General features: G+C 45.0%; 2 protein-coding genes and 2 long non-coding RNA genes across 8 annotated transcripts in view; 3 read left to right on the top strand and 1 right to left on the bottom strand.

The window, feature by feature from the left end:
• Window positions 1-4,258, top strand: part of LOC310674818 (uncharacterized protein) — a 56,351-nt gene extending 52,093 nt beyond the window's left edge. For all 4 annotated transcript variants that reach the window (XM_083434576.1, XM_083434579.1, XM_083434578.1 and 1 more), the window contains one exon: window positions 1,443-4,258. In XM_083434576.1, coding sequence (XP_083290702.1) covers window positions 1,443-1,571 — 129 coding nt within the window. In that variant the 3' untranslated portion in view covers window positions 1,572-4,258. The remainder of the gene's footprint in view (window positions 1-1,442) is intronic.
• Window positions 4,259-6,161: 1,903 nt separating this feature from the next.
• On the bottom strand, window positions 6,162-18,474 carry LOC310674842. Of its 2 annotated transcripts, none has more exons than XR_014509784.1 (4): window positions 18,125-18,474; window positions 11,054-11,142; window positions 8,866-9,016; window positions 6,162-6,319 (listed from the first exon to the last, which is right to left on the bottom strand). It is a non-coding gene; the product is annotated as an uncharacterized lncRNA (long non-coding RNA). The 2 variants fall into 2 exon arrangements; XR_014509785.1 differs by lacking the exons at window positions 11,054-11,142; window positions 18,125-18,474 and adding exons at window positions 10,764-10,987; window positions 14,174-16,575.
• LOC310674844 lies at window positions 12,028-13,418 on the top strand. The gene is made up of 2 exons (XR_014509788.1): window positions 12,028-12,451; window positions 13,274-13,418. It is a non-coding gene; the product is annotated as an uncharacterized lncRNA (long non-coding RNA).
• Window positions 18,475-18,630: 156 nt separating the features above from the next.
• SUPT7L (SPT7 like, STAGA complex subunit gamma) overlaps window positions 18,631-21,920 on the top strand; it is a 46,544-nt gene continuing 43,254 nt past the window's right edge. The window contains exon 1 of the mRNA XM_083434531.1: window positions 18,631-18,725. The gene's annotated coding sequence lies outside the window, so the exon portion shown is untranslated. The remainder of the gene's footprint in view (window positions 18,726-21,920) is intronic.

Genomic DNA, 21,920 nt, shown 5'->3' on the forward strand with positions numbered 1-21,920 from the left:
GGGAAACTCAAGCGCCCTTGCTATTTTTGCTGTTGCCAGGAAATGCTGTTGCATTTATAGTACAGTGGTACCTCGGGTTACAAACGCTTCAGGTTACAGACTCCACTAACCCAGAAATAGTGCTTCAGGTTAAGAACTTTGCTTCAGGATGAGAACAGAAATCGTGCTCCAATGGCACAGCGGCAGCAGCAGGAGGCCCCATTAGCTAAAGTGGTGCTTCAGGTTAAGAACAGTTTCAGGTTAAGTACGGACCTCCGGAACGAATTAAGTACTTAACCAGAGGTACCACTGTACTGAAATGTTGTTTTCTGTATGCTGCTGTATTTGCTTTTATGTTGTTGTTTTATCGCATTATTATGGAATCGTTCTTGTGACTGATTTGGAGATGTATTTTTTTTTCTTCTTCATTGTAAGCTGCTCTAAGCACGATCCTTTTTGTGGAAAGGCAGCATACAATTAAGATGAGGATGAAGCTGTGCCTTGCTATATCCCCTGCATAGCCCTACGTGTTGTCTTCACTTCCCTTTTCATTTATTTATTTTCCAATTTCCATGTTAAAATATGTATAGCCCACCTTTTCTTGGCAGAGCTCATGCCAGCTAATGGCAACACATTTATTTATTTATTTATTTCGTTACTTAGTTTCGTAAGATTTCTTGCCCGCCTTTCACCACAAAAATAAAATATGCAGTTATAAAACAAACGAAACAGTTACAACCAAAACACTAGTGCAGTAACCAGCGCTGCTTCTCTAAAAAAAGAGGTGCCAGAACTCACCATGAACGCCTCCCTTGTTGTCTTAGGATGGAGGTGCTGGAACTGAGTTTTGGTAAGTTCTGGCTGAAAAAAAAGCCTTGGTAGAAACAATGGAAAACAATGACTTATATTGAAAACAGTACAAACATTTAAGACCCACTCCACGTGTAAGAACAGTTTAAAATAATTTCAGTACAACAGACTGGGATGAAGAGCTCCACTTAAAAGGGTTGTTGGAAGAGGAAGGTCTCTGGTAGGCTCTTAAAAAAACAGTGGAGATTATGCCTGGATAATATGTGGCAGGAGGGAATCGAAGGAGGGTAGGTGCCTTCTTGGTGGTGGCATTCAGGCTATGGAACTCCTTGCAACAGGAAATACAGCTAAACCCCTGTCTATGCCTATAGACATTTTGTTCAAAGCACCTTTGTTTAGATGTATTTTTCAGTGGTGCTGCCTGAATATCAGCCAGATTTATGGCTGGTGTTCAGCACTTCCCTGCTTTTTCATTTTTACTCTTTTATGATTGCTGCTTCGCTGGTTTTCTTTTGTATTATGAAGGGGGCGGGCCACCTTGATTCTTCTGTGCTTGTTTAAATAAATAGGGTGCTCACTGCCAGCTTCCCTTGTGCACACTAGTCTCACATGCTTTTATACCTGTCCTTCTCACCTTTATCGTTTCCGCGCAGCACATCCATGGGAGCCGACCACCACCTCACTTTGTGTACGACCCCTCGGCCTTCGCCTTCCGATCCCTGAGCACCTTGAAGCCTCTGAGCCCAATAGCTCCTGTTGAAGAACCATCATGTGCCTACTGAAGGAGATAACGCCAAACTCTCAGGAATCCTCATTCCAACCAACTTCCCAGCAGGGACTGGGTGTGGGAGGGCATGTTTTTTTTGTGTGTGTGTTTTGTTTTGCAATAACCACCAAGATTGTTGGTAACAGGAGATGGGTGGCTTTTCTCTTGCCTGTTTTTCATGCCGTCGTAACTTCTGAAGATTTGCAGAAAGGGAATGTCTGTGCATTGAGCAAGCTCAGCTCATAAGCCATAGTACAATTATCAAGATGGTGTCTGATAACGCAGAAAGCTGTTTTTCTTACAATTAAAAGTTGGCATCTTGCCCTAATGAATGAGCAGTGATCCATGTGGTGGAATGTGAAGAATAAGCAGGGTTCTATCATTTCCCTCCCCAAATCTAATGGGAGTTGTTCTCTGTAGCCCAGTGAACCTTGCCAAGAATTAGAATGCTCTCTGGTCTCATCAGCTAAAGGTCAAGGTGGATCTGGCTTAGCTGCCCCTGGAGGGTGGACCAGATCTTCTTTGTGCAACCACATTACAAGGCTGGAACAAGAAGCACATTGAGGTTGTGCAGTCCCAGGGTCACCTTGAGACATGGCACAAACACACACTTCTAGAGTACGTCCAAAAGGATTTTCTCATCTGCTGAGTTCATTAACGTCGCATGTTCTTGACCTGTGCAGTCTAGAATATGCCATGGAGCCCCAGGATATTCTGTGTCTGGGCAGATGTTAGCCAGAAGGTACTCAGGAAAGAAGGTGGGGCTGGAAGAGGCACAATTTCCTCTCACTTTGGCTAGAAAACCCTTATTGAGCCATGAGAGCATCACTTCCTTGGGCGCCGTCCCCATCTGGCTGGGGAATATGTATGAAAACCATAAGTGCATGGTTGGGTTCCCAACCATGTGTCTGGCTCCATCCATGTGATCACACCGCTCACATCCTGCAGCTGCATGGGTTAGCACTGCAGGGGATAGAATAATGTGTGCTTGGGTTGCCTTTGATTTATATTCACTGCACTAGTTGAGATATAATAGGCACTGGGAGCAAACATCGGCTCTCAGCCGGCTGTTCAGTTGACTCTGTAGATCTGAGTGAGGGAGAAAGAGGAAGACAAAATATATTTTACTAACAGCTTCTTTATGGGGGCCAGAATGCTGCTTTAACACGACTGCAGCCCCCACTGCTCCACATTGATTATCTTTCTTCTTGCTTGTCTGCATTGACGTAAGAGGGGCTAGTTTTTGGTGCTGTTAAATGGCCCAGATTTTACAGCAGGGATGGGGAACCTATGATTCTCCAGGAGAGGTTGGACTGCCATCAGTCCCTGCCAGCCTGGCTAATGGTTAGGGGGGATGGGAGTTGTAGTCCAGCCAAATCTGGAGGGCCACAGAATTTGCTGCCTCTATTTACAGGGTCCCCTTCAGCCCAGATGAAATCTACAGTGTCTCTTGGGCCTACACTGTTTTCTCTAGTTCTGTGATTTCAAAGATGTGTACTCAGACATCTGTCTTATTGGTGTACTATAATAATATGGTGTACAATCGAGCAAACGTTTCTGATGTGTAATCACCATTTTTAATTCTGAAAAACATATATGCAAAACAATATTTGGGAAATGTGAGTCTGCCATAGCATGAACAACTTCTCTGAAACTTGGAGAGGAATTAAGTGCCGTGCTGTTCTGATCATTCCATCAGCGCAAGCTTTTCTGCTTGCCAGACAAAATTACCCCCTTCACCCCACACACTGTTCTAGGGGGTTCTCCTCCTGACCCCCCAGAGCAGATTTGGGGGAGATGCAGAGGAGGAGGGGGGAGCCCCATTGCACTGCCTTTGCACTAGCTCCTGCTAGCATGCTGGGTTAATTGAATCTGGGCCTTAGATCTTAATCTTGGCCATAGAACATATTCTGTATAGAAAAAGCCAACCTCAGTTGCTCATATCCCCTTTGGAATCCCAAGTCCAGAATCTTTCCAAGAGTATGAGTTGACTCTGCTGCCTTAAGTCCTCCCTGCACATAGGTGGCAGTGGATGGAATGTTTGTGATATTGGAGTCAATGCTTTGGGTTGTTTTTTGTTTTTTTTACTGCCCCATCCCATGAAAGAAGAATTTGATGGTGCGCACAGCCTTCTTTTCACCAGCATCAATGAAATAAAAAGCAGGCTGCTTTTTGTCCGCTGGCTTGCTCTGATAAGAACAAAATCAACGAGGAATGAAATAAGGCAGGTCTTTTTTTGAAACATTTCCAGTTAAAAGAGGGGAAATTTGCTTCCTTGTCTTTTATTGCTATTTTTGCAGGCTCTATGGTCAACAATGCATGGTGGGATTTGTAATCTTTATGGGCTTTAGCCTCTCTATATGACAAGGGCAAATGTAACCTAGTTTGCCGTTTCTGCAAGTTAGGTTTGGCCTACAAACAGCCAGCATGAATCGTGGTCGGGAAAGGTTTGGGGTGCTAACTTCCCCTGCCTAGAGCCAACTGCTTGTCCCACAGACACTACAGAGCGCTCCCCCCCCCCCCCTTGCTAAGCAGGATGACTGTTTCTGATTGGCCCAGAATATGCCGTCCCAGATGATGCTCCAAGATGAAGGAATGGAGGGGAGACGAACCTCTGTTAATGTTGTCTTTCTTTAGTACTTTTGTAACATTTCTCTGTGGTTTTTCAATCAGAACAATAAAGTTACATTTTAACTGCTGCTATATTCACTGCTGGTTTTTTTTGTCTCTGAGGACATGAAAATAGTTTACTATTTCAAAATAGACAGGGCCCCCGGGACTCCCATGTTTAAAATATTCCTTATCCCACAACAAGGGAAACCCGAGCAGCTTGACTGGAATCAGTCACGCAAGTTCAGGGAAGTTGCACAGGCTTGACCTTTGCAGTTTTTGCTGTAATAAAAGAAAAGGCTGCTTTTGCCACGTTTTGCTGGTCAGCCTTGATGAGCAATGATTCTGCCCTGCCCCCAGAGGGAGTCATCAACCCTATACGCAACAGCAGATTTGGTATTTCCACAGCATTGTGAGGTCAGTGTGAGCAACTAGGTTACACATCTCGCATGCACGAAACAAGAGCCTGAAATGACTGTGTGTGTGTGCGCGCGCAAATGACTGGACACTGCCCTGCAGTGAGGAATTTGGGGTGTGTGTGTGTGCAAGGACTGGTTCACACAGCACTGAGAAAGTGACTCCCTGCAGCTGATACTTAGAAAAGATTAGCCGTCTGCTAACAGTTTGCTGTTGGAAGTTGGAAGAGACATGGCTGTGAGAATAGAATTATGGTCTATAGGCCAGGGTGGCAACCTGGGCTGTACTCCCTTGGTGAGAGGACAGGAATTGGAGATCATGTACCAGAGTTGGGCAGAAGTGACTGAGGGTGGGTGAGGCCAAAACCAAAAGTTGGATGGGCCCACCCCTCTTCTCTCTTTCTGTCTCCCCCCTTCATCATCCATCCCCAGATCCAGTCATTCATACTCAAGAGACAGTAATCCATCCCATTCACACAGAAGCAGTCTGAGGCATGAGAAGTTTGGCCTGGAGTTGATCAGTCCTTGACTACCCGGTAGCTGCAAGCCTCAATTGTGAAATTTGGTGAACATCTTTGAACAATTATGAAAGCTCTTCATATACATACATTACTCCCTTTTTCAGGAGAATAGTGTGATCGGTGTTAGCCAAGTCCTTTGTGTCCAGAAGTAGTGCATGTCATCAGCAAGAATTGCACCCATGATCACCTGTACCCATGATCTGTATCTGAGCGCCAAACTATACATTACAGAAGGCATATGGAAGTTATAGCCCTCTAAATGTTGTTGGTCTTCAGTTCCCATCAGCCCCAGCCAGCATGGCTAATGGTCAGGATCTGGGATAATTGGAATTGTCATCCAGCAGCGTTGGAGAGACCAGATTCTTGATTTTCCCATCCGCCACAAGGATCCCACCAAAAATCCCCCCAGGAGCTGCTATTTACCCCCAAGGTGCTGTTTGCAGCTGGAGGGGCATTATCGAAAGGAATAGGAAACTCTTCCCAGACTGGACTGCCAACAACACCATTTTCTTTAAAATAAAAGTGGCCCAGTTAAGCACACTTTCTAAAAAGCATGAATAACATATAGTTTTGTCCGAGTGTCCCAAGTATAGCTGAACAGCTGATACTGGAGAGAATGCCGGACTACATGAAAATCTGGCCTAAACCTGCATGATCATTTTAATGCCAAGTTAATGTGGTAGCTTTTTGGAAAACGCTAAATTAAAAAAAATAAACAAATTGGTATTTATTTTAAAGGCTAGTTGTGCTGGCTGCAGTTTTGGATTACCCTTCCCACTGTGATTCGCTATGATGGCATTTATGTATGATCTTGCTCATCTCCTGAGTTCCATCTATGATGGAACTCAAGGTGGCATATGTCAGTTTCCCAAGAGGTCTTGTGCAAGGCTGCTGCTTCATATGCCAACTTTGGGTTGGGGTCGAGCAAGTCCTCTGTTAATGTTGAACTGCTAGAGGATGAATGAAGTCTGGGTGGTACTAACATAGGAGCTGTAGTTCAGTGAATTTTGCAGCTGCTCATATGTATGAAATCTACTGCGTGTGCCCAAAGGATGACAGTTGTTTTAAATGCCTTCTTTTTTGTTCAGAGAGGTTGCTTCATGATGTAAACTGAGCACAGCTGGTTGGCGGTTGAGCTTGCGGTTAACAGCCAGAGCAGTTCCAGTAACATTTGAGTCCCAGCCCTCATCCTGTTGCCTTGGCGTGCAGGTGTTTCCCTTCAAAGGTGAAAGCAGCTTATTTAGATTCCAAAAAGGGGATGGATACTCAGAACATAAACAGAGGCCAATGGCCCATCGAGTCCAGCATCCTGTTCTCAGAGGGGTCAACCTACAAGCAGGACCACAGCGTAAGAGCGCTCCTCTCCTGTTTCCAGCAACTGGTATTCAGAAGTATTACTGCCTCCTGACTGTTGAGGCAGAACATGACTATCATGGCTAGTAGACATCAAGGTAAAAGGTAAAAAGGTAAAGGAGGAAGAAGAAGAAGAAGAAGAAGAAGAAGAAGAAGAAGAAGAAGAAGAAGAAGAAGAAGAAGAAGAAGGAGAGTTTGGATTTGATATCCCGCCTTTCACTCCCTTTAAGGAGTCTCAAAGCGGCTAACATTCTCCTTTCCCTTCCTCCCCCACAACAAACAATCTGTGAGGTGAGTGGGGCTGAGAGACTTCAAAGAAGTGTGACTAGCCCAAGGTCACCCAGCAGCTGCATGTGGAGGAGCGGAGACGTGAACACGGTTCCCCAGATTACGAGACTACCGCTCTTAACCACTACACCACACTGACTCTCAGTGGTTAACACCACACTGAGAAGCATCTGTTTTCCCTTTAAAAAAATCTTCAGCATCCAGCCTGGGGATGAGTTCTGTATAACTCAGAAGTTTGCACATGGTATTGTGAGCATTAGTTGGTCCCAATAAAGCTATTGATTTTCTGGGGTGGGGGGAGGTAAAGGACCCCTAGACATCCAGTCAAAGGCGACTATGGGGTGCGGTGCTCATCTCGCTTTCAGGCCGAGGGAGCCGGCGTTTGTCCACAGACAGCTTTCTGGGTCATGTGGCCAGCATGACTAAACCGCTTCTGGCGCAATGGCACACCATGATGGAAACCAGAGCGCATGGAAACGCCATTTACCTTTCCACCACAGCGATACCTATTTATCTACTTGCACTGGCATGCTTTCGAACTGCTAGGTTGGCAGGAGCCGGGACAGAGCAATGGGAGCTCACTCCTGGCTGTTGAGGCAGAACACAACTATCATGACTAGTAGATATCAGTAGCCTTATTTGCCATGTGTTTGTCCAGGCCTCTGTTAAAGCCAATCAAGATGGTGGACTTCACTGCTTCTTGTGTAAGCGAGTCCTATAGTTTATGTGCCATGTGCAGAAGTAATTTATTTCCTCTGTCCTGAATCTTGCAGTCCTGGATGTTTTACCAGTTTTAGTGTTAATGAGAGCAGGAGAAAAACTTTCCTTTATCCCTTTCCTCCATGCTGTGCATAATTTTACAAACTGTTATCATGTTGCCTCTTCCTCGCCTTTTCTTTAAACCATAGGTAGGCAAACTAAGGCCTGGAGGCCGGATCCGGCCCAATCGCCTTCTAAATCCAGCCCATGGATGGTCTGGGAATCAGTGTGTTTTTACATGAGTAGAATGTGTGCTTTTATTTAAAATGCATCTCTGGGTTATTTGTGGGGCATAGGAATTTGTTCATATGTTTTTTTCAAAATATAGTCTGGCCCGCCACAAGGTCTGAGGGACAGTGGAACGGACTCCTGTTGAAAAAGTTTGCTGACCCCTGCTTTAAACTAAAAAAGCCTTGAATGCTGCCACTTGTCTTCATAAGGGGGTCACTCCACCCACTTGATAATTTTGCTTGTCCTTTTTGGAAACTTTTCTTGTGGTGTTTCCCTCACCCCTATGAAATATCCCCCAGCCTCTTCAGCTCTCTGTACCTCCTGATCTGCAAAAGCACCACAGGAGGACTTAGCCCACAACATCTTCTCCTAAGCTTTAATTTGAAATTTGGGGAGCCAGGGAGGCTGACTACCAAGTGGCATAAGATTTTGTTTTAAGGCCTCCTTAACAGACTCAGGGATAACCCTCAGTGAGCCCTGGCTTAGATAATACCTTGAATGGTTTTACAGCCATAGAGTTGCTGAGAATCGACATCTTTTGCGAACGTTTCAAAGGGGCGAGTGCATTTCTATTTCTTTCCTTGTTGTCGTGTTCTCTCTTAATGAGCTCCCTCCTTGCACTTGCTGAAGAACTCAACAGCTCCTTGCAGTCACTGTTTTCTCTCTTGCATCCAATGCTGCTAATCAAGCCACTTACGCTCCTAGACTCGACAGCAAATCATTTCAGCAATTACTACCCAAGAACAATAAAATGCTACTGTTTTTTTCCCCTGGTGTCATTAGCGTGTCCCAGACATTGTGTTCTCCTGCTTTGACGTGCAGTAATAGTCCCGTCCAAATGCATTGCCCGCCGCATTGCAGCTTCCCAGCTGTGCCAGCTTCCCAGCCACAATGGCTTCTCCCTCCTCGGAGACGCTGTTAATTTTCAATTGGAGCCCTCCAATCCGCTCCTGCTACTTGGGGAGTTGCTGTTTAGCCTGTGATTTGCCTAATTTAGTATTCTAATTACTGAATTGGCTGGGCAGCCATCTGTCTGCTACGTGAAGTTCCTTGCAACCCCATTCTGACTATGAGGCCAGTGAAGTTGTAGGGAATACTGAAGACCCATTTAGTCTTTGTAAGGAAAACAAACCTTTGGAGCGTTGTCAACAAATCCAGAAAGGGTGGCTTCCTCTTAAGTTTCAGGAGCTCTTGACCTTTCTTCTGGGCTCAGGTTGGTCAAATTGTCTCTGTCTTCTGCACAGGGTGACCACCATCACATTGCCAAAAAGGAGAATTTGTTCCTAGTAAAAAAGGTCAAAAGAGGGGAAGATTTGCATATGCTAATGTATATGTATACATGCATATTTCAATGTAATTACTGTAATTTAAACATTGTTCAGCCCTGACACTGAGGTCCAGCACCAAGGGCCTTTTGGTGGTTCTCACACAGCGAGAAGTGAAGCTACCGGGAACCAGGCAGAGGGCCTTCTCAGTAGTGGCACCCACCCTGTGGAACACCCTCCCATCAGATGCCAAGGAGATGAGTAACTATATAGCAGCCCTGTATAGGGAAGCTTTTTAATGTGTAATGCTTTATTATGATTTTATATATGTTGTAAGGCGCTCAGAGTGGCTGGGGAAACCCAGTCAGATGGGTGGCATAATATTGTAGTTGTTCTTATTCAATAGTAAATTATTATTATTATTACAAGTCAAAAGCCAAACCATTGGCACTTTCAAAGTGCTCAGTATTAAAACCATGTACCGTATTTGTCTGACATTGGAAGGACAACAAAATTGGTGCCAGGTAAGCTTCCCTTGAAAGAACAATGGGCGGACATCACAGAATCTACTTGGATCTCACTGACTTCACAAGGTATCCTATATTTGAAGCTGTATATATCAAAGTGCAGTTTGGGCCAGGCTTTGCGATGCCCTGAATGGAGTTCCATTCTGTCTTTGGCTGTTGAGTCTTCATCCCTGAACTCTCTGTAGTCTTCTTACCACTGCTGCAACCATCACTGAAGATGCATTGAAGTCCAGATTAGTCTCTTTCACTTGCCAGGTGTTTCTTGGAAGCAATTCTCATTTGCCTTCTTCAGCCCTCTGCTCAGCTCCTCTGTAGAGCTAGCACTTGGAAGCAAGTGCTCCACTTGCCCAATGGCTGGGCCAGCTGTGGCATTTAGATATTGTAGCAATGGAAACTCTGAATGAGATGTTGGGAAATTAAAATAAAGCCTCAGTGTTATGAAAACTAACCAAATGATTCAGGCCTAGGAAACTTGCAACATTACAACAGTTGACATTTGGGCCAAAGAGTCCCAGACACCTACACCCTGATTTGGATCACTGAAGGTTCTTTTTTCCCCTTCCAGTTCCTCAAAGTTTCTCAAGAGCAGTTCAGACAATTGTGCAACTGAATTATTGTTGACCTGTCTGTTTTTTTCCTTCAGGTTCACATCTGCTTCAAAACATGTGTTGATGGTTATGTAGGAATCAGATTGGGCCAGCAAGGATTCAGTAGGCTTCCTGTTGCTGGCTGGGTTCAAATCTAGCTTATCAAGCATGTATTTGTCAATGGAGACTGTTAAAAGCAGCATTGTGGAAATATTTGATGTATAACATTTATGTCAAAAGTACGGTAAAATATCTACGGTAGATTCCCCATGGTCCAAGTTGTGTACATTCCATGCTTTGGAAAAGGATGGAAAGAAACAGGTCCTGTATTTGAATTCTTCATCCAGCTTCTGTAATCTGAAAAAAATCACTGCCATCAAGCAAAATTGAAAATATTCAGCGCAACTTCCAATTGCCTTGCCACTTTCCCCCAGGAAACAAATGGGAATTGGGTTTTCTGCAGATTGCTGTTTGTTCCAATTTAGCACTAAAGAGCAGGTTTTCCAGGGGAAAGCGGCAAGACACAGGCAAAACTGCTTAGAACCATGCTTTCTAGGCCCAGGACAAGTGGGAGTATGGCTGAGCCCTCAGTGTGCATAATGCATCCTGCTATTGATAGGAACAATATTGAACCTCAGTCTTACCACTCACCCACAGGAAGTACGACTCTGATCTCATCCATGACCAACTTCTGATATATTGCCATCCATTGCTCACATGTCTTCAAGCTTATATTTGCAGAAACTCAAACTTGCTTGAAAGAGCAAAAGCTGGCCTTCTTAGCATGCAGAATTTTTTTATCCGGCACAGAATTCCATGCTTGCACAGATCCACAGAACAGACAGATGGCTGGAGCCAGTTGTCTTTGTTCACTGCTGACAGAAATAATAGAAACCTCTTAACAACCACAAAGGAGTATTGGGATTCAGATATATGCATACCAGACAGATCTCTAGCTGTCTCTCCTCTTCTTTCCAGTGCTGTGTTCAGTCTGGAAGGTTGCTGTGTCTAGCAGTTGCCATTCATACCCCTACAGAGGAATGGATGGCATAAATCAGGGTTGGGTAGCCGGCAGTCCTCAATGTTGATGGACTCCAACTCCCATCATCCCATATCATTTGCTAGCCTAATTAGGGATGATAACAGCTGGAGTCCAAGTGCTTCTGGGAGGGCACAAATTTCTTAACCTCGATTTAGATGGATAAATAGGCCAGGTGCTAACAATAAGAATAATGATGATGATGACAATTGCTGGAAAGGCCAAAGGTGTATTTCAGGCATAGGCAAACTTGGCCCTCCAGATGTTTTGGGACTGCAACTCCCATCATCCTTAGCTAACAGGACCGGTGGTCAGGGATGAAGGGAGTTGTAGTTCCAAAACATCTGGAGGGCAGAGTTTGTCTATGCCTGGTATATTTGAATGACCACAAAAATTGCTCATGGAGATGGCCTTAGCTTTCATTCCAGTGGTTGACTACTCATGTGATAGAGAGTTATTTCTTTATGATCCTTGAAAACAGGTATCTCAAGCATGCTCAAATTAACTGCTTCAATCCATCAACAATATAACACAATATATATTGCAACTTGAATTAAGTTTGTTTGCTGGGGGTATATGGTAGCCAAATTCAGGACCCCTGTTCATTGCAATCATGGAAGACAGGAATATAAGAGCTGTCTTATATGAAGTCTGATCACTGGTCCATCTAGTTCAGTACTGTCTACTCTGACTGGCAATGGCTCTCCATGGTTTCAGCCAGGGGACATTCTCAGTTTTAGCTGGAGATGTCCAGGATTGAACCAGGAACCTTCTGCATGCAAGGCAGATGCACTACATCTCCAGATAAAATTGAGAATATGGCTGAAACCATTGAGAACCATGGCAATATGATAGCCTCCATGTGCAGAAAAACTCAAGCTTTCAAATTCCACAGGAGTCTCCATCATTCATCTGTGTTCTAGAAAAGCGTGCATTAAAATATCTTCTTTGTTTCTCTTGCAGGCCCAGTGCTTAAGAGAAGATTTAAAACAGCCAGCCTGTTTGTTGAAATTTGCAGTTTGCATCACTCGGCTAGCATTGTGCGCAACGTCTGGCTTCGGAAAGCCATAGCAGTGTCTCCCCTTGCATGCTGCCCTTGAACTGCCGCAAGTGTGAGTGGTGACGGCTCAAGCTGGCATTTCACCCACTTGGCTGCGGGAGAGAAGAAAGGGATCATGGGGAAAAAACAGCCTCCAACTGGCTGCTGTCAGATTGGCAGCCGTTTCTCACATTACAGTGAAGGGAGCAATGCTGTAAGCTGCCTTAGGTCCTGCACTGAGAGAAAGGCGGGATATGCAAGGTAATGAAATGAAATGAAAGCAGCAGCCAGGCTAAGTGCACCCTGTCTTGTCTATGGGATCACTGTGGTAACAGTCGGCCCTAAAGGACATTAGAATGATAGATGGGCCATCTACCTTGTGCTCACCTGCTGGAGGTGAGGTTGCAAAATGAATGATGAGAAAATTACAGCTGAGCAAGCCTTGACTCTGCAGGGCGTGGGCAGGGCACATTCCTAGCAGACAAGGGAAATAAATCCAGCCCTTTGGTTATCTCCCTGTGCATAACCCCAACACATATTTCTGCTATGCACTCCACTTCTGGGGTTATGATGTGAGCAAACCCATTGCGGCTTTCCTTCATGTCATGAGATACACACTGCTTTTACTTCCCCTGCTTGTAGATTGCAATGCCATGATCAGCCCTTGCTCCAAGAACAGTCTGGCATAATGGGGAAAGGTTCCTTTGAGCAAAAGCAGAGTGCCATTCTTCCCTCTGAAAATACTCATTTCTAAAAGTTGAGGATCAGAGCTTTAGCTAGGTTGCTTTAGAACCTGAGTACCAAAAGCACCATTGAGATGTAGATCTGACGCACTTCCAGCTGAGGGCTTAATAATAATAATATTATAATAATAATTTATTATTATACCCCACCCATCTGGCTGGGTTTCCCCAGCCACTCTGGGTGGCTTCCAACAAAACACTAAAATACAACAACCTATTAAACATTAAAAGCTTCCCTAAACAGGGCTGCCTAAACAGGGCATTGTAAATAGACCATTCAGGTACCACACATGGATCACTGGCAGCAGTTTTTAAAAAGCACTTTTTGCGTTTCTCTCAGGGTAAATCTGGATTGGATTTGAAGTGGATTGGAATATAGGCTGGTGTTTTGATGGCAAGGACATCATGTGGGCTCTGCAAAACAAAAAACAAAACACCTTGCGTAGATGAGTAGCACCCATCCCACAATAAACACCTGTCTGAAACTGCCCTTGCTCTTGTAAAAAAAAAAGGAGGAAACTGCATCAGCAGGAGATGAAAGAGCAGAGGGGCTTATCAAACAAGAAAAAGCCTACTGGTGCATCAGTGCCTGGGGACAATGATGCAGACACATGTCTGGGGGGCAGGGGTGGGGAGGAAACTCATTGAATTCTTCAGCAACCTGCCTCATCTCTGCTTCTCCCCCCCCCTCCTCCACTTCTGCCTCTGAGTCTGGACTGCTGTCTACCACAGCCTCTTCCAGCTCACTAAACCCTGTTGCCTCTTCAGCATCTGACACCTCCTGCTCATAGCTGTCAACTTTTCCCGTTTCTTGTGAGGAATCCTATTGGGAATAAGGGAATTTCCCTTAAAAAAAGGGAAAAGTTGACAGCTGTGCTCCTGCTCCCAGTCTGCCTACCTCCCCTCTATGACACCGGCATCCCCAGGTACGACTGGGGAAGGCATCCGTCGGAAAACCTGGAGAGCCACAGCCATTTAGTATAGACAGTACTGAGTCAGATGTGGAGAGCACTGTAGTAACACCCAGCTAACTCGGTGTAAGTCAGCTGCCGGTGTTCCCACTCTGTTAACAACTGCCTCCGAAAGTGTTAAGTAAGTGTTCTTTTCAAGCTCTTGTTCCGAACAGTTTATATAGCACACGGTACAAATGAGCAAACATGCTGCCCTAGAGAGGCGACAACTTATCTGGAGGGTGTACATAATCAGGCATTTCAGAAGGAAAAGAATGCAAGTTATTTACCATTAAATCTGTTGCTGCAGGGAAAGATTTCTAAAATGCCTTTGCCAAGCAAGCTCCTTCCCTGCCCCTGGAAGGTTTCTCCAGCTTCAAAACAGCACCAGCTCATTAAAAGGCAGGGCAGCCAGGCTTCCATTGCAGTCTCACACTTTTTCTCTCAGAGTTTGCGGTTTTATATGGGTCTCCCGCAATCCCCACCCTCCCGCCTCCGTCCCCCAAAGCATCCACTTGACTGCCCAGGAACCTACAGCACCATCGGCTGAGAAAGCTGTGGCGAAGAACAAACTCCCTCGAGTTTGGAGCCCTGGAGGGCAGCCATGTTGAAACTATCATTGTTTCGGACCATGTCTTTCATTAAAGGCTGCCAGATAAATATTTACAGCTGGTCATGGGAGGAGGCAAACTGGAGGGACCTCGGCACATTTTTCTTCATTTCACTGCTCATCTGGCATAGGCTTTTGCATCTATGCAATATTGCGTTGAATTTGTCATTGCTGTTGTCATCTTGGTGCATTAAGAATTGTGAGCTTTCATTTCAAAATAAGCCGTATCTGAATCCCACTGTATTACCAACATGGCAATGTCTTGTAGAGGTTTTAAGGCATATGCCAGAACATAGTCCTTGGTGTTTAATGAATCACAAATTTCAAGGGAGCTCCTCCCTGCCTGGTTTTGAATTGTGTTACATCTGGTAATCTCCCGCTACCATGGAAATCTGAGATGCCCTGTGTCAGTGTGACTTCTGGCCTTGTGGTGCTGCTATGGAATGCCAGGTCAGTCTGCAAAATGTTCCTTCATACATAACTGACAAAGTGGGCCTCAGTCCACAAAAGCTTATTCTACAATAAATAAATCTGTGAGTCTTTAAGGTGCTTTTGGTGTAATGGACTATCATTATCATGGCTACCACTCTGGAAATTGCACTTGGCCCTAGTGGGACAAGTTGGGAATACTGTTGGTGGTGTGCCCATCCCATCCCACCGAACTGTCTCCCTGAAATCACCAAGCTGGCCTTGGATCAGGTGCTGAGGACCCGCTGGATGATTGTCCTGGGTGTCGTCAGCTTCCACGCAAAGGCCGCCTCATCAGAAATGGCTCAGGACTTGAAAGTGTGCACTTAAGAGTGCGCTCCAGAGTTTTTCTTTTGAAGATGGGTTACCTGACATCAAGGTAGTGTCAGGTGATCACAGTCTCACCAGAGTGGCTTCAAGGCTGTGCACCCATGTTAATGGGAGAACCTGAGGTGGACCCCATGCCAGGACACAGCCTTCATTGAGTCCCTGAGAGTCCTGACCACTGAAAATAAACGCAGTCTAACCTACTGGTTTAAGTCCAGTTTCACCTACTTTGCCTCTCCAAGGATGACATCCTTAGGATCATATATTTTATATATTTATATATTTGTGCATGGCAACAAGTGAGTCTGATCAAGCTGCATTAAAAAAATACTATTTTGATGTGACTCTGAAGGGAAAGGTTACGTGATGGGATGCAACAATTTTGGCTTCCTGGCATGGCTATAACCACAATTTTCAATCCACGCAGCTTTCAGCGAGTCAAAGTGTTCATTGAGCATCAACTGGAATAAAAGAGCTTTGGAGATGTTTAAAAGGAGCCTGAAAAACTGTCATGGAGAATGGGGGAGGTAAAAACAATCCATAAGAGACAGCTGGGGATTCAGCATACTGTTTAGGTCTCCTGTCTGTGATATACAACCTACATCTGTCCAAACACAGACCCCCTTCCTTTGCTTGCCGAGATGAATCAACAACAGCTCAGCAATGATCGTTTCCAGCTCACACTGAGGCCTACAGATTAGAACACTCCGGATTCCACTTGTCAAACTGTCTCGCTAGGACTTGGCCTGCGTTGGGTTTCATGGTTTGTTTTTAAAACTCCCTCAGAGATATTCGTATGAAATTGACTTGTGTTAGAAAGTTTATTTGGTTTTGGGATCCAGTAGGCCAAGACAGGGAAACTGGGAGGAAAGGGAAGGCATGTAGGGATCTCTGTCCCACAGCCTTAGGGGAAGGGTAGCTCAGTGGTTGAGCATCTGCTTTGCTGAGATGCTGAGTTCAATCCCAGCATCTCCAGAGAGCTCTGTCTGAAACCCTGGAGAGCCTCTGCCAGTCATTGATGGGGGAACCATATACACCACCTTGAGCTCTTTGGAGGAAAAGGTAGGATAAAAAAGGAATAAGAAATTAAAAAGCAACAAGGCAATACAGCATCTCTTTTTCCATTCATGCTTCTGCAGGCAATATTAACCCAAAGCAACCCCTGACACAGCAATTCTTCTGGGATTTAATTACTGGATTGTTTTATTTGTGTGAGAAATTCTTCATTCAGTGGATAGGGAGGAGGATGAATCAAAGAACAGGGTTAAAAGTTGTATAAATATGGGCATTTTGCAGCTCCCAAGCGCTTGACATTCCAAGTGAAATAATGTTTACCAGGCCTACTATTTGGTATGTGGTTAGATATTTACCTGTGCCATACCAGAACTGTACTGCGTTAACTCCTCCATGGGTCAGCAGGTTGCAATGTGTTAATTAAAGTGTGTGATGGTGGCCAGGAAGGAAGAATTTCTTGGGGGAAAGGGCTCATGCCACATATGAAAGGAAGAATGATGCTTTGATCTGTTTATTTTAGGAAATATATTGCTTGCTTCACCAGCGCCCATTCTCTTCAAAGGGCCTCAGACTCATTGTCTCAGCAGAAATCTGGAGTTGTTCATAGTGGATTAACAAAGGATGGATTAAGAAAGCCAGAAAACCACACAGTGGACTAAATATCTAAGGATGCAGTCAACGGTTAGGTATATGTGTTGTGTTTTTATTTCCCCTGATTCAGAAATGCTGTGGTTTCTTTCCTTGCCTCTCCGTTGAAATCCAGCACCTGTTTTGCCACCTTATGGAGAAGCCAAAATTGTCCGGTCAATGTGCTATATGCATGTTTACTTGGAACTAAACCTCACTCGGTGCAATGGGACTTAGCACATAGTACTAATCTTTGCAACCTTCTTCGAAGAGAGACTTGGCCTGCTGGCCAAATCCAGCCCTCCAGGCCATTCTCTCTGGACCCCAGGATGCTCCCCACACCATGCCCCTCACTAGCCTTGCTCCACACTTCCCTCATTTTCTCCAGTTAGAATGTTTCTTTGAACTGTGATGATGCTTCTTGCGGAACTTGATTGAGAGATTGATGGGTGGCAGCAGCGTAGAAACCGCTGGCTTTTGCGCAGCTGCAATGGAGCCCACTGGACAAACGCAAGAGCTTGCACTGGCCCTGGCAGGTTCCCTGCAAGGAAATGCGGCCCTTGTGCTGGAAAGGTCCCCTACAACAGTTTTATGGGTTGGTCCCCCTTGGTATCAGTACAGATGGAGAGTATCAGTACAGTGGAGAGAATAAGCAAGCGCGCAAATAAATCGCTGCTGAGGTACACCCACAATTGTGAGGTGTCACAAACTGTTACCATTGTTGAAGTAAGGGCAGTACAATCACAGCTAAGAAGCTCAAATGATATACAGTGGACCCTCTAGTTACCCTCTAGTAGATCCTCTGGATACGTAACTTTCGGGTTACGAACGCGGTAAACCTGGAAGTGTATACTGCACATGTGCAGAAGCGGCGCCTCTGCCTACGGACTTTTCGGGTTGTGGGCGGACTCCCAGAACGAATTTAATTCGTATCTGGAGGGTCCACTGTATATGACCGAAACCCGTCTTTGGAAATTAAACCTATGTCCAGACTTTAACATTCAAAAATTTTACTTACAGAAACATATAGTTACAGATGACTCAAAACATATTTACAGTCAAGCATGGGCTTACAGTCTCTTTTTCTAACTTCCAAACAACTGTATTTTCCTCTTTTTCCAGAGCTCAGCACTGAGCCTTCTGTATCACAATTAGGCCATGCCTTGCAGCTCCTTTGAGAGATAACCACTTTTACCTTCTCCTGGAGCTTTGCTCTCTTTCAAGCAAAGAAGCACTCCAACACTCTATGGAACTTAGCAGTGTTTACAGTGGATTCTAAAACACAGTCATCTTGCTTCACATAAAATGGAGTCTCTTTTTCACTAGATACTTCCCATGTGACCAATGTTAGCCAACCACATGAGAACTACTGGAGAGAACTTTCTAGAATTCAGTTGCCAGCCAATCAGATTTAAACACATAGTAATGCGTACAAGCATTTACAATTTCAGTGAACTAAATTACTAAACTTAGCAACCATTGGCTAGGAACTACCTCTGATGTCACAATAGGTAATGGCAGATGAGTGGATATAAAAGGGCCTTTTCCCCTTCCCTAACAACAATGTACAGTGGGCAACAGCTGTGATATCCAGCATTGCCCAGTCTTCCATCTGTAGGAGGCCCATTCGCAGATGAATGGAGGCTACCATCTGGTTGTGGGATGCTATGGAGCACTAATAAGGCAAGTTCACCTGCTGAGCAGGATTGCAGCCTGAATGCAGCTGATATCCATGGTCAGAAGCTGGTTGATATCTAGAGATGGACCTAGTGGAAGATGGAAGATGCTGGATGCTGGTAGGTGGAATTTATATTTGAAAATCAGTGGATGCCACAAGGCTGAAGCAGGCTGATATTTGTGGATGTAAAATGGCTGACGCTGGTCGACATCAGCTGGTGGGTATTTGTGGGTTGAAGCCGAGGCCTGAACGGAGAGTGGATTATCAGTGAATATGTATGTTGGTGTTCTTCATGGATGTTAGCTGGCATATGCTGGGGGGGGGGGGTTCAAATGTGGTCACTGTGAATGGTGTATGCATATGCATGACTGTGATGTCTGAAAGGAAACTGGTGGATATTCATGAACAGATGAAACCTGAAAGCTGTTCTGATGCCTCTCCAGCTATTGCCTTTGGCTGCAGATGTCCAGGTTCCCAGCTTGATAACACGGTAAGCGTAGGTAATTAAAAAGGAGGATTTATTGCAAAAACAAACAGATAGCTTTCGGCAGCTCTAACAAAGCCACCAACATTATCATTCAAGATGACCCTTCTGAAGACTGCTTCCGGTTCCTACAGAATATATTGAACCGTCGCCCCTTTCATCTCTTGTTATGCTTCCTGTCTAGCAGCCCTCCCATTCGCCGACTCTTCGGACTTATTGGATCAGTTCCAGCCTCTCTTTGTTCTGAAAAACTGTCTTGGTGTCTGTTCACGCCTGTTTGAGCTTTCTGAGAGCTTTGGCTGTGTTCCAGCCCACTTTCAGTTGTTCCCTTGGCAACCGGCATTCCAACGTCTGAGGGAGTCGCACTGGGCATTGGCCGCTGTTCAATCTGCATTAGATCTAACCTTCTCTGTTCTGCAGCTGGCTGTAAGGTTCCACTAGGAGCTAGCTCATTCCTGACAGCAGACCACCTATGAGGTCACAAAGGGGCATGGTGACTGGGTGTGGAGGGGAAGAGACTGTACTTGTATATCACAGGGCTGGGGGACCTGTGGCCTTCCAGGTGTTGTTGGACTCCAAATCTCATCAGCCCCAGTCATCATGGCTAATACCAGGAACGATGGAAGCTGCAGTCTAGCAACTGCTGTAGGACTACAGGTTTCCCATCCCTGCAAACTCATTCTCTGAGTACAAATCCATATGTAGCTGTGGGACGGTTAGCCAAAAAAGACTGCTATTGTAGTCAAGGCTGAATGATCAATAAGATGAAGAGTTGCAGCTCATTTTCTAGGAACCAGTAACCAACTGCACCGTCTTGCTTCCTGTGCCTTGGAACATTCCATAGCTTTGAATGGGGGAATTGCTGAGCCAAGTGATTGTGCAGGCATGGGAGGGAGAGACAGCAGAAATTGAGAGTGAAGAGATCTAGCCTTCAACAGCTTCTGCTACTGTGCAAATATTCATGCACTTTTTAGTAGAGTTGGCATCCCTTTTGAATTTAATTTTAAATCCAATACTGGAGAGCCTTGAGTCTCCCCTACTCTACCTTATAAACACTTTGAGGGGAGGGCCTAGCTAACAAACATTGAGGAGAGATCTTCCAACTCTGCAGCTTCTTACGCTGCTTCCTGTGTGGGTCAAAATGATGTTCAGTGAAACCAAAGTGATTTGTTTGAGAAGAGCACTTCTCCATTGCAACCGCTCTGCTTCGACCTTCCTATTTCTATCAAGGTAATCGCTTCGTGTGGAATGACCGTTCCCAGTGAGGTATTCTTTGTTTCTTTTTCATCTTAAATTTAACAACACAGTAATAGCTTGTAAATGAAATGCTGCTCATTTATTGAAACCATATTCATCAAGGCTGAGCTCCCACATGGGGGAGGCATGTGTGTCCAATTGCTGCAAAACCTTGGCAAATATGCTTTTAATAAAGCCCTGGTATTATTTAATGCTCAGGGAGCAACAACTACTGAAACCCGGAGCCAAGACCAAAGACTGAGAAGATCAAGTTTTGAAAAGTACACCAAGCGGTTTATTTCTTTGCAGCTGAAAGGGACTCCACCCAGGTTTTAATTTGAGTCCTGCGGATCATCAGAGCTTAGCCTGGGATCAACCTTGGAATATGTGAAGTAAGAATATTGGTGAGTGCTTCTAAACTTGGGCTCCTGGATACCCAAGTGGCATTTGTTAACCAGAGCACACTGCATGGCCCAACATGATACATTCCTTGGTGACCTCTAGATGGGATTAGTGGAAGCAGAGCTGCCTTTCAAAAGGAACTGCAACAGGCACAAAATACAACTGCTTTCAACAAGACTTGGCAGACAATGGAATGCAGTGGAACACAGGAAGCTGAATCAGAGCATTGGTCAGTATTGCCTACACTGGCTGGCAGCAGCTCTCTAGGTTTTCAGGCAGGATCTCTTTAATCTCTATCATGAGATGCTGAAGACTGAACCTGAGACGGCCCACATGCAGAGCAGATACTGTCTCTGATCTCTGGTCATTTAAAAAAATAATCACTGATTCTTTAAAGTTCACAGTAGTGGTCTTCTTGATCTTTAATATCTCAAATGGTCTGGTGCAGACAAAAGCACCTCCTTGGACTTTGAGCTCGTTGGAGGAACCTCTGCTATGGGTTTTTTAAGATGCAGGATGAGAAGCAATTTAGGGAGGAGAAGGCTATTGACAGCTACTAATAACCACAATCTACTTTTTGATTTGGTATACTTATGGACCACACTTCTTCCAAAGGAGCACAGACAACAAACACAAAGCAAAACACATCAGCCATCAATACATGTATGTAATATAAAAATCATATACAGTCATACCTCAGGCTACAGACGCTTCAGGTTGGTTTTTTTGGGTTATGGACCACTGAAACCTGGAAGTACCGGAACGGGTTATTTCTGGGTTTCGGTGGTTGTGCATGTGTGCGCAGAAGCACTAAATGGTGTTTTGTGCATGCACAGAAGCATTGAATAGAAACCTGTGCGTGTGCAGTTGTGGGTTGCAAATGCTGCAGGTTGCGAACGTGCATCCCGCATGGATCATGTTCGCAACCTGAGTGTCCACTGTATTGGTTTAAAACAACACACAGCATGGTTGCTAAATATTTACCATTTCCTTCTAAAGCAGTAATGATGGTTATAATCCACCTTCAAAGTACTATGCTTCTGAATACCAGTTGCTGGAAAACACAGCAGGGGAGAGTGCAGTTGCATTCAGGTCCTGCTTGCAAGCTTCCCATAGACATCTGATTGGCCCCTGTAAGAAAAGGATGCTAGTCGAGATGGGGCTTTGGCTCTGACCCAGCAGTGTCCTTCT

Source organism: Podarcis tiliguerta (genome assembly GCF_965153285.1).
Source record: "Podarcis tiliguerta genome assembly, chromosome: 3".
Taxonomy (NCBI): Eukaryota; Metazoa; Chordata; class Lepidosauria; order Squamata; family Lacertidae; genus Podarcis; species Podarcis tiliguerta.